The sequence below is a fragment of the Eleutherodactylus coqui genome, chromosome 12, assembly GCF_035609145.1.
Source record: "Eleutherodactylus coqui strain aEleCoq1 chromosome 12, aEleCoq1.hap1, whole genome shotgun sequence".
Classification (NCBI taxonomy): Eukaryota; Metazoa; Chordata; class Amphibia; order Anura; family Eleutherodactylidae; genus Eleutherodactylus; species Eleutherodactylus coqui.
In genome coordinates, this window is record NC_089848.1 from 79,960,503 (window position 1) to 79,974,917 (window position 14,415).

A 14,415-nucleotide genomic window follows, 5' to 3' on the forward strand; every position below is an offset into this window, starting at 1 on the left:
AAAGTGAAAGTAAAAGTGTAACTTTCACTCCGGGAGCCGGGGGGTGATATGACCACCGGGTTCCCTGCTACAGCAGAGCTGGAGGGTCATACTAGACCATTATCAGCTCTGCCAGTGACTAATATCACTACAGGGGTTGTTTTCCCCTGTGACTGGGGCTCCTATAGATGCCCCAGTTACAGTAAGAAAGTGTCAAATTAAAAAAAAGTGAATGTCCCCCAGAGGTCTTATATGATGTCACGGGGGACGTGGATAGTAAAGAACATGATTACATACATGAGTAAAACAAAATTCCAGAATAAAACAAGAATATATACATAAGAAAGGGAATAACACAAAGCCGACGCCAACCAAAACCATCGCCCTGTAAACCAAAACCATACATATTATATATAAAAACATCCGAAACAAATAGAGGAACCCGTTCACATACTTTATTTTAAATTTTAAAAAAAAACTATAAATGTTTTAAATGTTTTTTTTAGCATTTTACCCCCAATAAAACTAAAAAACAGAAAAAAAAATCTGTGAAAAAGATATTTAAAAAATTGCCCTATATGTCACAGAAAAAAAACACCGCAAAAATAATTTTGGTAGCTAAAGGAAACAAAATACAGCAGTAAAACCTCCACATGGGTAAAATCCCTAAAAAGTGTCTGGTCCTTAAGGTACAAAACAGCCTGGTCCTTAAGGGGTTAACCCCTTAACTCAGAAGCATAACTTGAAGCTCCTGGGCTCCAATGCAAAACCTGTAACTGGGCCCCCAACTATAATGCTTTATTCATAGTACTGAGCTCCCTATATGGAGAAGAGAGGCCTTATGCCCCTCCCCCCCCCCCCAAGGTTCCTGGGCCCCTGTGCATTCCCTAACTACGCCAGTGATTCTAGGCCCGTGATGGCGAACCTATGATGTAGCCATAGTCGCTGACACGCGGCCGGTCACCCCGTTAATGAATACCGGCAGGGGCCATGACTCCCCTGCTGGTATTCATTAACCCGCACTACTAACCAGCGCTGATCCCGGCGCACACTGTGATGTCAGTGTGCACCAGGATCTTCCTCCCCCCGTCCCCCGACGTCTCCTACCTGTTGGTTCCGCGGGAGCGTCTGGGGGAGAAGGCGTCCTGCAACATACTGATGTCACAGTGTGCGCGAGAGATCATTGCTGCTGGAGGGCGCTGGGCAGCATATTTAGGATTTCAGCCGCAATTCAGCAGCGCTGCTGATTAGAGCCACCTGATTGGCTCTTCGGCACCACGTGACTACACAGCGTGCACGCGGATTGCCTTCAGCAGCCGTGCACTACACACTACAGTTAAGCAGCCGTGCACTACACACTACACTTAAGTAGCACGGGGTTAGGGTTAGGTTAGGGTTAGGGTTTAGGGTTAGGTTTAGGGTTAGGTTTAGGTAACCCTAACCCTAAATCTAAACCTAACCCTAAACCCAACCCCGTGCTGCTTAAGTGTAAAGTGTAGTGTGAAGTCCTGATCCCCACACTCGCGTACAAACTGTTTCAACAAGTCCGGGAGATAGTCTTTCACAGCCAAGTTACTTTTGGTGCTGCAGCTGCTACGGCTCTGGATTCCTCCAAATGCTCCTTCAGGGACTTCTCTGGCAGAGGGGAGGTGGGTGAGTCTCTTAGCAGCAATGGCAGCAATTTTGAATATTCTCCCCAGTAATACTGTGGTTGTCACGGGGGAAATCCTATAGGTGCTCCTTGCACCTGACGCAGCCTGAGATCTCTGCATGGGGGAAACGCCTTTCTAGATTGGTAGTTAGTTGTTATCTGGGCTGAGAGGTCCAGCGGCTCCTCTGCAGCAGAAGACTCCTTCTCTTAGGGGTGGCCTTGACTTTCGCACCAGAGTTCCTCATGGAGGTTGTCCCCCAGGCACCCACCCCTTTCCCCCTTCCTCTTGAATGTCCATTTTGTAATCCACACAGGGCTTTGTAGCAACAGTGGTTTGAGAGGAATTTTCTTCTGCTATCTGTGTTTCAGACAGGAAACTCAGTCCCGACTATCCTGAGTCTTTTTGGGCACTGGCAAAAGACACGTGGACACTTGCATAAACAGCAGGCACAGAGATTTGAATTTTGATCTCCATACACCAGAAAAAGTGATGGTTTGTGTTAATGCAACCACGTAGATGCGGCACAGAGAAGTTTTATCCTGTTCGTAGGACACCAGAAGAAGAGGTTAGGGTCCTGCAATGACTGAGACACAAAGCACACGACTGAGGAGATGGTGGGGGTAGAAATGGCACTTGTCACGGTGGCTCTACCAACTCCTCCCCTGAGGGATGCATGCAGCCTTGGCCAAGGCGCTGCCAGACCTCTTCCAGGCAATGCTGAGGCAGCAGTTACCTGAATAGGTGGTGTAGTGGATTTGAAAAAATATGTCACAGGTGATGCCACCGTTCCTTACTCCATAGGATGTTCGGGTACTGGTGTATCTTGTCTCCACCGGAAGAATGGGTGGAGACATGGGCTGGCCGGGTTGATTTGGAGGGGAGGGCGAGGTGACTCCCACAACATCTTCCCTGCTGAAGCCACCGTACTGCTGTCATTGTATAGCTTCCGATCACCACCCTGCTGCTTTTGTCAAGTGTGCCCGCTAGCATAGGCTCCCGTGGCCGCCGCTACTTTCAGTCTCCGCTGCTGCTGGCAGCTCTACTGACACTGTTATTCTCCCCAGCCCGCCATCCCATCTCGGCTCCCAGCCCCGCTGTCAGTGTCCACTGACAGTGTTGCACAGGGAACCAACACTAAAGACATGACATGTATGACAGTTATGGAGGGGCATGATATATAGACTTTGGGCCACTAGAGTGTCTATTTGCAACTTGTTCCTATTACCCCATGAATGAACACACGTACTCAGCTGATGACTATTACATGTGTGTGGTATTTTTTCTTCCAACAGGCATACATCAAGTCTGATAGTCATGGAAAGACAAAAGCTGGGAAGTGCAAAAGTAGGAAGACATAACATACATTATTATGATATACAAACTGGGTGACCAAATGGAAAAATCTCTATCACCTCCAAAATGACTGACTTTGAGCGCAAATTTGTAATTGTAACGGACGTTTTTTCAATCGGCATGTCATTTTATAAAGAATTAATGAGGGTGTGTGGCGGCATACTTGCGCTTGTGCTCCAACACTTGCGCTAGCGACGGCTAGACGGTGCGCTGACAGACATTGGTGGATGGGGCCGAGGACAGCGGAGGTGAGGGTGTGGGTGCAGGCCAGGAGACGGTAGTGCCTGTGTCCTGAGAGGGGGGTTGGATCTCAGTGGCAGGTTGGGGCACAGGGGGAGAGGCAGTGGTGCAAACCGGAGGCGGTGAACAGCCTTCGTCCCACCTTCTGGGGTGCTTGGCCATCATATGTCTGCGCATGCTGGTGGTTGTGAGGCTGGTGGTGGTGGCTCCCCGGCTGATCTTGGCGCGACACAGGTTGCACACCACTGTTCGTCGGTCGTCTGCACTCTCAGTGAAAAACTGCCAGACCTTTGAGCACCTCGGCCTCTGCAGGGTGGCATGGCGCGTGGGGGCGCTTTGGGAAACAGTTGGTGGATTATTCGGTCTGGCCCTGCCTCTACCCCTGGACACTGCACTGCCTCTTGCAACCTGCCCCGCTGATGCCCTTGCCTCCCCCTCTGAAGACCTGTCCTTAGTAGGCGTAGCAAACCAGGTGGGGTCAGTCACCTCATCATCCTGCTGCTCTTCCTCCGAATCCTCTGTGCGCTCCTCCCTCGGACTTACTGCCCTTACTACTACCTGAGTGATAGACAACTGTGTCTCATCGTCATCGTCCTCCTCACCCACTGAAAGGTCTTGAGACAGTTGCCAGAAGTCCCCAGCCTCATCCCCCGGACCCCGGGAACTTTCAAAAGGTTGGGCATCGGTCACGACAAACTCCTCCAGTGGGAGAGGATTCGGAACCCTTGCTGCCCATTCTGGGCAGGGGCCCCAGAACAGTTCCTGGGAGTCTGTCTGCTCCTCAGAATGTGTCATTGTAATGGAGTGAGGAGGCTGGGAGGAAGGAGGAGCAGCAGCCAGAGGATTCAGAGTTGCAGCAGTGGACGGCGCAGAACTCTGGGAGGTCGATAGATTGCTGGATGTACTTTCTGCCATCCACGACAGGACCTGCTCACACTGCTCATTTTCTAATAAAGGTCTACCGCGTGGACCCATTAATTGTGAGATGAATGTGGGGACGCCAGAAACGTGCCTCTCTCCTAATCCCGCAGCAGTCGGCTGCGATACACCTGTATCAGGAGCTCGGCCTGTGCCCACACACTGACTTGGGCCTCCGCGTCCTCTGCCGCGTCCACGTCCTCTAGGCCTACCCCTACCCCTCAGCATGCTGTATTACCAGTAGTGCAGAAACAGAACGCTGTAATTAAATGTGCCGCTTATTGGCCTGTGGTTGGAGGCTGACTTCGCTTACGGAACGCACAGCAGAGCCAGGAAATAATTTTGCGCAAGCCTGCTGTAACACTTAGCTGGCTGCGTATGAATTAGGACAACTACCCCCAGCACAGACCCAGTACACTGAGGACGGTGACAGGCAGCCCAAATAGATTTTTTTTCCCAAATGTTTTTGGAAAGGCCCACTGCCTATTTACACTGTATATGTCTTCTCTCTCTGCGTCACCACTACTGGTCCTGTAGTATGTAAAATAACTGCAGACTGTTGCACTGTGGACTGGAATACAGCGGTGATGTAACAGCCAACACAGAGCCAGGAAATAATTTTGTGCAAGCCTGCTGTAACACTTAGCTGGCTGCGTATGAATTAGGACAACTACCCCCAGCACAGACCCAGTACACTGAGGACGGTCACAGGCAGCCCAAATAGATTTTTTTTTCCCAAATGTTTTTGGAAAGGCCCACTGCCTATATACACTGTATATATCTTCTCTCTCTGCGTCACCACTACTGGTCCTGTAGTATGTAAAATAACTGCAGACTGTTGCACTGTGGACTGGAATACAGCGGTGATGTAACAGCCAACACAGAGCCAGGAAATAATTTTGCGCAAGCCTGCTGTAACACTTAGCTGGCTGCGTATGAATTAGGACAACTACCCCCAGCACAGACCGAGTACACTGAGGACGGTCACGGGCAGCCCAAATAGATTTTTTTTCCCAAATGTTTTTGGAAAGGCCCACTGCCTATATATACTAAATATGTCTTCTGTCCCTGCCTCACCACTACTGGCCCTGGACTATGTATAATTACTGCAGGGCGCAATGCTCTGCACGGCCGATATACAAAAAAAAAAAAGTGCAACACTGCAAAAAGCAGCCTCCACACTACTGCACACGGTTAGATGTGGCCCTAAGAAGGACCGTTGGGGTTCTTGAAGCCTAAAATCACTCCTAACGCTCTCCCTATAGCAGCTCCAGCAGCAGCACTTTCCCTGAGCTATGTCAGAATGCATCTGTGGCGAGCCGCGGGAGGGGCCGATTTATATACTCGGGTGACACCTGATCTCGCCAGCCACTCACTGCAGGGGGGTGGTATAGGGCTTGAACGTCGCAGGGGGAAGTTGTAATGCCTTCCCTGTCTTTTTATTGGCCAGAAAAGCGCGCTAACGTCTCAGAGATGAAAGTAACTCGAACATCGCGTGGTGCTCGTTTCGAATAACGAGCATCTCGAACACGCTAATACTCGAATGAGTATCAAGCTCGGACGAGTACGTTCGCTCATCTCTAGTAGTAAGACATTATTTGGTAAGCATCATATTAATGTCATATAATGGCTGCATTAGCCAGGGAGATTATATTAAAGGGGTTGTCCCGCGCCGAAACTGGTTTGTTTTGTTTTTTTAACCCCCCCGTTCGGGTTAAAAAAACACACCGGGTAGTACTTACCCGAATCCCGGCGGTCCGGCGTCTTCATACTCACCTGCTGAAGATGGCCGCCGGGATCCTGTCTCTCTGTGGACCGCAGGGCTTCTGTGCGGTCCATTGCCGATTCCAGCCTCCTGATTGGCTGGAATCGGCACGTGACGGGGCGGAGCTACACGAAGCCGGCATTCTGCACGAGCGGCCCCATTGAAGACAGCAGAAGACACGGACTGCGCAAGCGCGGCTAATTTGGCCATTAGAGGCCGAAAATTAGTCGGCACCATGGAGACGAGGACGCTAGCAACGGAGCAGGTAAGTATAAAACTTCTTATAACTTCTGTATGGCTCATAATTAATGCACAATGTACATTACAAAGTGCATTAATATGGCCATACAGAAGTGTATAGACCCACTTGCTGCCGCGGGACAACCCCTTTAATGACTGTGTTTTTTTGGGCAGTCTGTGAGATTTCTTATGTGAAGTACATAAATTGATCCTGACATTTACATTCTGTATTATTTTCACGTTCTGGTCCCTGAAGTGCGCTTGTTATTTCTCTATTTGATACAGAATTGCATTTCCTTAGTTTGAATTTACAACCGTGGGCCAATTTCTTTTTTTTTTCCTTTTCATGTGAAACAAAAATGTGCATATATTGTACGTGTACTTTCCAATGGCTATCCAAAGGACGGGACATTGTGATCGAAGAATTAAATGTTTACAACCCCCTGTAAAAAGAAAAAAAAACACATTGTGGATGCCTAACTCCTTAAGGACTAAGCACAGTAAATTTATTGCACTTCTCCAAGCTTTAATCCCGGCCAATAGCAAAAGTACACTGCGGGATTAAAGCTCTTGTAATCTAGCAGAAGCAGACTGGGTTCTCGGCTGTTAGTTTAACCGCTTCTGCCTTCTCTCTTGCAGGTTACTTAGAGCTCAATGGTCACTATGTAGTAAAGTGAGAAATCAGAAGTATAACATTATTTGAGCTTGCGATCACATGACCGCCGAGTGCTCCCTGCCACAGCAGAGCTGCAGCGTCCTAGCAGACTGTGATCAGATGTTAGTGACTACTGTTACTACAAGGGGATGTTTTCACCTGTAACTGGGGCTCCTATGGATTCCCCAGTTATGGTGGAAAAGTTCAAAATTGAAATAAAAAAACATTGTGAATGAAAAATAAGTTTTAAAAAAGAAAGATCACCCACTGACACCAACCTAAACCATCACTGTATGTGCCTTGCAATCCGAAACTATACAAGTTATATATAAAAATGTCTGAAACAAAATGGGGAACCATTCCTGTACTTCATTTTAGCATAACTATACTCCTTTTAAAAATAAACTACATTATTTTTAATAGGTGTTTTTTATAGCTTTTAACCTTGTTGTTTTAATAAAACAAAACAAAATTTAAAAAAAAAGTCAATGGGAAAAAAAGATCTAAAAAATGGCCCTATAAATCACGGGGAAAAAGGTATTTTGGTAGCCAAAGAAAAAAGCCCTAAAAACACTCTGGTCCTTTAGGGTTTAATCCCTCACCATTACCGTCATGGTTCGAATTAGGGTTCAAGTTCCCTGTAGTTCAACCTAAGTCAGCAAGTCATGGACAAGAGTAAGATATGGGATGTTCACTCTCCAGCACAAGCGCACAGACGAGTTCAAAGTGTGTATTGGCATTATTTTTAGGTAGTTTTGCAAGAACCTACTGGTGGGCGCTGAACTAAACCTTTGCCCCAAACAAAGGAAAGCTCTGCTACACATCTGGTTGCAGGCACAATACTTTACTGCTTGAAGGAATTTCAGAAATGATCACCCCTGATTGGCTGAAGGGCATATTCAATTACAAAAAACGCAATCCTATTTGAGGGCAGTTTATCCTATGGCACCTGCTGATGGGATTGGGATAATTTAAATGTTAATTTCTTTTCAGAAGAAACAATTGCTGCTGCATGTTTCTGAGATGGCAGCAGTAGTTGTCAAAACCATCTATTGGTAGGGTTGCCACCTTTGTCACAAAAAATACTGGCCAAGATAGAAAGGGGTGTGGTTTGTGGTGTGGCTTATTGTAACATATGTTTTACCTCTGTTATTTTAGTGTCCATAATTAGCAATTGTGTCCCCCTTAGTGGCCCTAATAGTAATAGAGGTGCCAGTACTAATAGTGGACCAGATAGTAAGTGTCCCCAGTATTAATAGTGCCCTCAGTAGTGACACTAAGAGTAACAGTACCGCCAGTAGTGGCCCCAATAGTAATAGTGTTCCCAGTATTAATAGTGCTCTCAGTAGTGCCCCTAATAGTAACAGTGCCCCCAGTAGTGGCCCCAATAGTAATAGTGTTCCCAGTATTAATAGTGCTCTCGGTAGTGCCCCTAATAGTAACAGTGCCCCCAGTAGTGGTCGCAATAGTAAGAGGGCCCCCAGTAGTGGTCCCAATAGTAATAGTACCCTCAATAGTAACAGTCTCCACAGTAGTGGACCCAATATTAATAATGTACCCCAGTAGTGTCCTCAATAGTAACTGTTCTGGGGCTTGCTCATCCTTATTGTTAGAGAGCTCTATTTTTGTGTTCTGCTTTCTAGAGGCCAAATGAAGCAGCAGTTGCCTCTCCTGACTCGCCTGATGAATTTTGGTTGCATCGATACCTTGGACTGGCTGATTAAGCAACATACTGTAACATTACCAAAGGTGTGGCACATGATTAAAATAACTTAGCTGCTTTCTTCTACAGGCTGGGTCTGGAATTGCAACTCCGTTCCATTGAAGTGACAGGGGCTGAGCTGCAGAACCCCACACAAACTGCGACAAGTGTGACGCTGTTTTTGGAAGCCATGTCTTCCTATATCTGGGACGACCCCTCTAATTCCAAGGGTTTGCAGATGTAAGATCGGAAGACATGTGATGCAGCAGATATCCTTTCCTCCAGGAGCACCTGTTATTACTGCAAATCTTAGGCATGCTGAGATCTTAACATAAAGGAGCTTCAAAGAGTGTTATGTAATGAAGCGATATCAAGAATATACATCTTAAATTCAGATATTTGTGAAATGTCAACTTCTACTTAACGCATCTGCTCCAGGCGCTGGAGGATTAGATCAATCCATTAACACTTTTTTTGTATTTTCAGGGTAGCAAACTTGATGTCGTTGAATATATATAACTATATCAGTGCAGTGGGGGAGGGGGGTCTCAACATTTTAACGAAAGACAGATCTCTCCATGTGACATATATAATACACCATGTAGTGCTATGTTTCCGTCAAGGCTGAATTCAGAATGGACATGAATGAGGTGTACGGCCAGGGCGACATATGGGAGAGGGATGTACAGGACATGCTGAACTCTTTAGGCTGCTGACACATCTGCGTCGGGGTTCTGTTTTTCTGCTCCGTTATGGAAGCAGGAAAGGGGAAATTCCCTGGCCGAACAGATCCGTCTTATGATGGAGCCAAACAGCGCTGAACGGACCCCGTTGACTGGAATGGGGTCTGCTTGGTTTCCACTCAGCTGACTAGCATTTTAAAAAGTCCTGCATGCCGCGCAATTTCTTCCGGTACTTTGTGCCGGATCTGCGTTGAAACCTCCAACTGGAGGTTCCAGCGCAGATGTGAAAAATAATGTTTTTGTGTCAAAAGTTGCCATACTTTCAGCCACACAAGTGTTTCCCACTGTTTTCAATGGCAAACCTCGCTTCACACTCATGTGCACTTTGCATGCTGTGCAATGCTTTTCTGGCCCCATTGAAAATAATTCAAGGTGTTTTTTTGGAATGCTTAACGGTAGGGCTTAACGGTACCCCATTGGGGTTCACCTGAATGCGGCGGATGGGTCAACATAATTTGATCAAAATGTATGTTTGCGACCCTAACTGATCAGCTGTTTCAAGAGGCTGCTGCGCTAATGTGAATGCCACGGTCTCTTCTCAGGAATGTGATGTCAACAAAATCAGCTCTGCTACATCAGTACAGTTTCTTAGAGATATTTTGAATGATTTGCAATTTCACCAGCTGTCATAAGAGTCTGCAGGTGCACACATGATATAAGTGCAGTAACCTAAAAAGCACCACTGGGCTAAACATTGCTCTCATATATCACACTGACACAAGCAGAACATTATTCTGATCCGTTGCCGTCAGGATATGCTTCATAAACATATATCATCCCTAGATAGTGATATGTATGCAGTGTCCAAGGAGCGGGCCCTCAGCCTAGGAGACAGTGGGGTAGAGTTTGGGCCTTGTCACGGGGCTCTACCATCTCCCACCCTGAGGATAGCATGGGACCCGTCCAAGTTACAGAGGGGAGGTCTTGCAAAAGGGGTAACCCAATACGTGGTTTAACTTAACAGTCTGTCACAGGTGACGCCATCGTTCCTTACTCTGCGGTGAATCCGGATGGTGAAATAACTGGTCCACATTCACAGAGAAATAGCAAAGCCGGGGTCGGCAGTGCTTCTTTACTTGCACAAAACTATTTACAGTACAATTACAGGTATTTTACTCACACCAGCAGGTTAATGGTGGACAAAGTGGTGCGACACGGAGGAAATCACAGGTTGACAGAAGGATCTACAGTCCTAGTTATCTATAGGGTTCTGTTCTTGGTACCAACTCCATTTACTCTCGGCAGCTCTCTACCAGTCCGCAGGCACTTTCACATATATAAAGCACGATCACGTGACAACAAGAAACATGCGGGATTGCGCACGCTTTAGCGCAATGTTTTAAGCCATAAACAACGCTAATTTGCGCATGTATCAGCACATTTTACTATATTATTTTTTTGTGCATGCAGGGACTGTTCACATAGGTGCGGGACACCCCCACCCTGATTTAACAGGCCTTTTACACTAATGAGATCCATATTCTTTTTTACGGAATTACGCAGCATATTGTGCATTTGTGTGCAATTAGAGAGCTGAAAACGAACTCATTGAAATCAAATGTGTTCTATTCTCTGTATTTATCGTGTGCAAATAATCCCATGTGAAGAAGACCTTAGGGTGGCTTCACATGTAGTGTAAGGGCTTCACACGTGCGTATGAGTATTTTTGTGCACCCGAGTGCTAGGTATTTGTGGCATGAACTATGCTTTTTTGCATGTGCATCACCGTATTCTACTGTACTTTTTATGCCCACATGGCATGTTCATTGGCATGTAGCAAAAAAATATCCACCAATTTGAAAAGGCTAATTAGTCTAGTGTGTTCCATATGTGTTATTTTTCCTGCACTATTGCGCGGTGTTTTGAGCATCTTCTAGTGTTTTTTTATGCTCCTTTGCACAAATACACATGAAAATTGGAGCAGGCTGTTTTTGCTTTTTTATGTGACCGAAACGCGCAGGAAAAAAAATTTTGTGCATCAACCGATTGAAATCAATAGGTTCTATTCTCTGCATATTGCATGCGCAAATACGACTGTGTGAAAGGGGCCTAAATGACGCTGAATTTCTGTACTGGATTTTGATGCAGGATTTCCACTACAAGCCATGTGGAGGAGATTTCTAAAATTTCCTTCATATGCAGCCGAAAATTTCCGCAGTGAACCCACAGTATTTTTTAAATATAAGCGGGTTCTCAATCTGCAGCGCGTCCATTTAGTCATGCAAATTTTTGGAGCAAGTTTCTGCAGCTACAAATTCCACTGCGGCCTGGAGAATAACTCTGCTTGTTTGAAAGAGCGCTAAATACGCATCAGCTTTCAATAATAACATTTAAATGCGTTCATGTTTATATTCTCTTAAAGGAGTTGGCAACAATACATATAAAAAGTACAAGACAGTCTATATGTACAATGTATACCGCATGATAATTCTGTAACGTGATGCCCTGCACCCTCCCTAACAGTGTAAGTGGTACAGCCGCTTGGAATCTGCGGCCTATGGTCATGTGGTACAAGCGCCAGATGGCGCCATTTTGTAGAAGTCTCCTAGAGGCTGTGTATATGAAGAAGGACCTTTGGGCACACCCCCTCCATAGCAAATAATTCAGGGATAAGCTGGCACTGTGGGCCAGCTTACTAACAGGTCTGTGGGGGTGATATAAAAAGGACAGAACTGGGTCAGAGGAGCACAAAGGAGCTGCAGAGAGGACAAGAGAGCAGTGAGTGCTCCGCACCACCCAGCAGAGGCCTAGCAGACATAAGAGAGGACATGAGAGCAGCGTGTGCTCTGCAGCATCTAGCAGAGGTGTAGTAGACATAAGAGAAGCCTGAGTTCTGTGAGTGCTGTGCATTACCCAGCAGAGGCCTGGTAGACATAAGAGAGGATATGAGAGCAGTATGTGCTCCGTAGCACCCAGCAGAGGCTGAGCAGGCAAAAGAGAGGATACGAGAGCAGTGTGTGCTCTGCAGCATCCAGCAGAGGCCTAGTAGACATAAGAGAGGACATGGGAGTAAAATCTCGTCCACACACTGTTGAAAAAATCTGCCCAAAATCCCTGGGGAAATTAATTTAGATCCACAGCATGTCAATTTTAGCACCGATATGCTGCGGAATAAACCTTTCTCAATGAGGGGGTGAACTCTGCATCAAAATCCACACCAAATGGTGCGGGTTGTGATGCAGACATCTCAGCTGCAGATCTGCTGCAGAATGTCCACTTCCGATATTCCGCAGCAAATCCACCTGGTGTGAACACGCCCTAAGTCTACACTACGTTTAACTTGCTAGAGCAGCATTTTGTACTCCAGAGCTGCTTGTCATACTCAGACACTTCCCTGCAGTGGTGTAGTTGTAGGGGTGCAGAGTAGCAGTTGTACCTGGGCCTTGGTAAGGGGAGCCAATGGTTCCACTTTCACATGGGAAGACAGGAGAAATGAACAGATGAGAGTCCAGGAGAGAAACCCTGCATACTCTGTACTAATAGAACTGTGAATCTTCGGGTAAATGTTGATTGTCTGTCCAGGGACATGTGTACAACTATATCTTATTTGCATGGTATAAAAGTTACTGAATTCGAGAAAGTTTTCAGATTTACATATTTTATACTTCGCTTGAATTCAATTTTTCGTTCCGTTTAGATAGTCGTTCAGTGCACAAGCTCGGAGAACCTGTCCCTCACCACCCTGCTGGAGAAGTACTGTGAAGTCCTCTCAGGAGCCTTCAACATCACAGGTAGGCCACCCTCAATGGGGAATTACACAACTTGCTAACAATGACTATGGAATGACCCTGATACTGCAGACTGGTTCACGCTGATCTCTGTGGAGCTGGACATACAACAGACAGGCTTCATTAGTTGTATCAGATGTGCCTGAGATAACATACCCCAAATAACTGGACCAGTTAGGACTGTGTTGACTGCGATGATTGCATATTAGAAATATTTCTAAAGGCCCATTTACATGCAAATCTTTCAAATGATTGAAGGACTGAAAGTTTTAGTGATCTTTTTGCTTGAAGTGTTAAAGGACACTAATGTCCATTAACAGTTTATCATCTTCATTTCCATGTAAATCAGCCCCCAGGAGCTGTTTACAGAGCCCGGAGTTTGACTAATCACATGCCCTGCTGTGCAAACAGCTGCATTGTTCTCGGCTGGGCTGCCAGCAGAATACAATGTAACCTCTCAGCATCCACAGAGAACACAGTATGCGGTCCTTATAGGACTTTATCTTTCTGTGGCTTTACAATGGAGTTTAAGTTTACCTTTACTGAAAAGTGCATGATGATACCGTTTTTACATGTAATGATTATTGCTCATTTTCGATCGTTTAAACGAATTTTAAGCGAAAATCGTTATGTCTAATGGGCCTTAAGGTTGCTTTCACATCTGCGGCAAGGTTTTCATTTTTCTGTTCCACCATGGGAGCAGGAAAGGGGAATCCCCTGGTTGAACGGATCCGTCTTATCACAGAACTGAACATTGCCTAATCAACCCCATTGACTGTAATGGGCTCTCTGGATTTTAGTGCAGCGCTATGTCTTTTGGTATTTTGTACCGGATTTGTGACCAAACCTCCGAACAGAGGTTCCAGCGCCAATGCGAAGGCAGCCTACGTCGGTGGCCCAAAAATTTAAGAGAAGAGATCATTGCCTTCCACAAACAAGGATACAAAAAGGAACAGAATATTGCTAGACATTGAAAGCATAGCTAGAAGTTCAAAGCTAAAGGAACACTGGCTACATTACCTAGAAGTGGTGGAATGGCAAACTTATCACCGGCTGCCACCAGATTCCTGGGGAGACAGGCTGGCAAAATCCAGTGACGATAGGATTTTCAGTCTTGACTAAAGAAGTGTAAATGAGAATATTAACTCGGTGTCTTGAATATTGCCATCCTCCATGGATATCACTTTCCTTCCCCTATTGTTATTTACAGCTCATAGAATTGCATGACTGAGATTGTATTCACACGAATGATTTTCACGCACGAGTTCTGTTCGATTACAAGAGGGACAGGACTCCTACTTGAAAAGAACTCTTTAATGTCCATGCGCAGGAATGCCGTCTACATGCTTCCTGCTCCTCTATGTCTGCCTGGATTGTTCAATTAAGAGAAGAAGTTTTTTTACCCTACGCTGGACTTACTCCATTTTCTTGTGCATCTGT

At 46.0% G+C, this 14,415-nt stretch overlaps 1 protein-coding gene across 1 annotated transcript in view; it reads left to right on the forward strand.

The window, feature by feature from the left end:
• LOC136586754 (corticotropin-releasing factor receptor 2) overlaps window positions 1-14,415 on the forward strand; it is a 251,085-nt gene that overhangs the window by 26,298 nt on the left and 210,372 nt on the right. Inside the window, exon 2 of the mRNA XM_066584954.1 lies at window positions 12,885-12,978. Coding sequence (XP_066441051.1) covers window positions 12,885-12,978 — 94 coding nt within the window. The remainder of the gene's footprint in view (window positions 1-12,884; window positions 12,979-14,415) is intronic.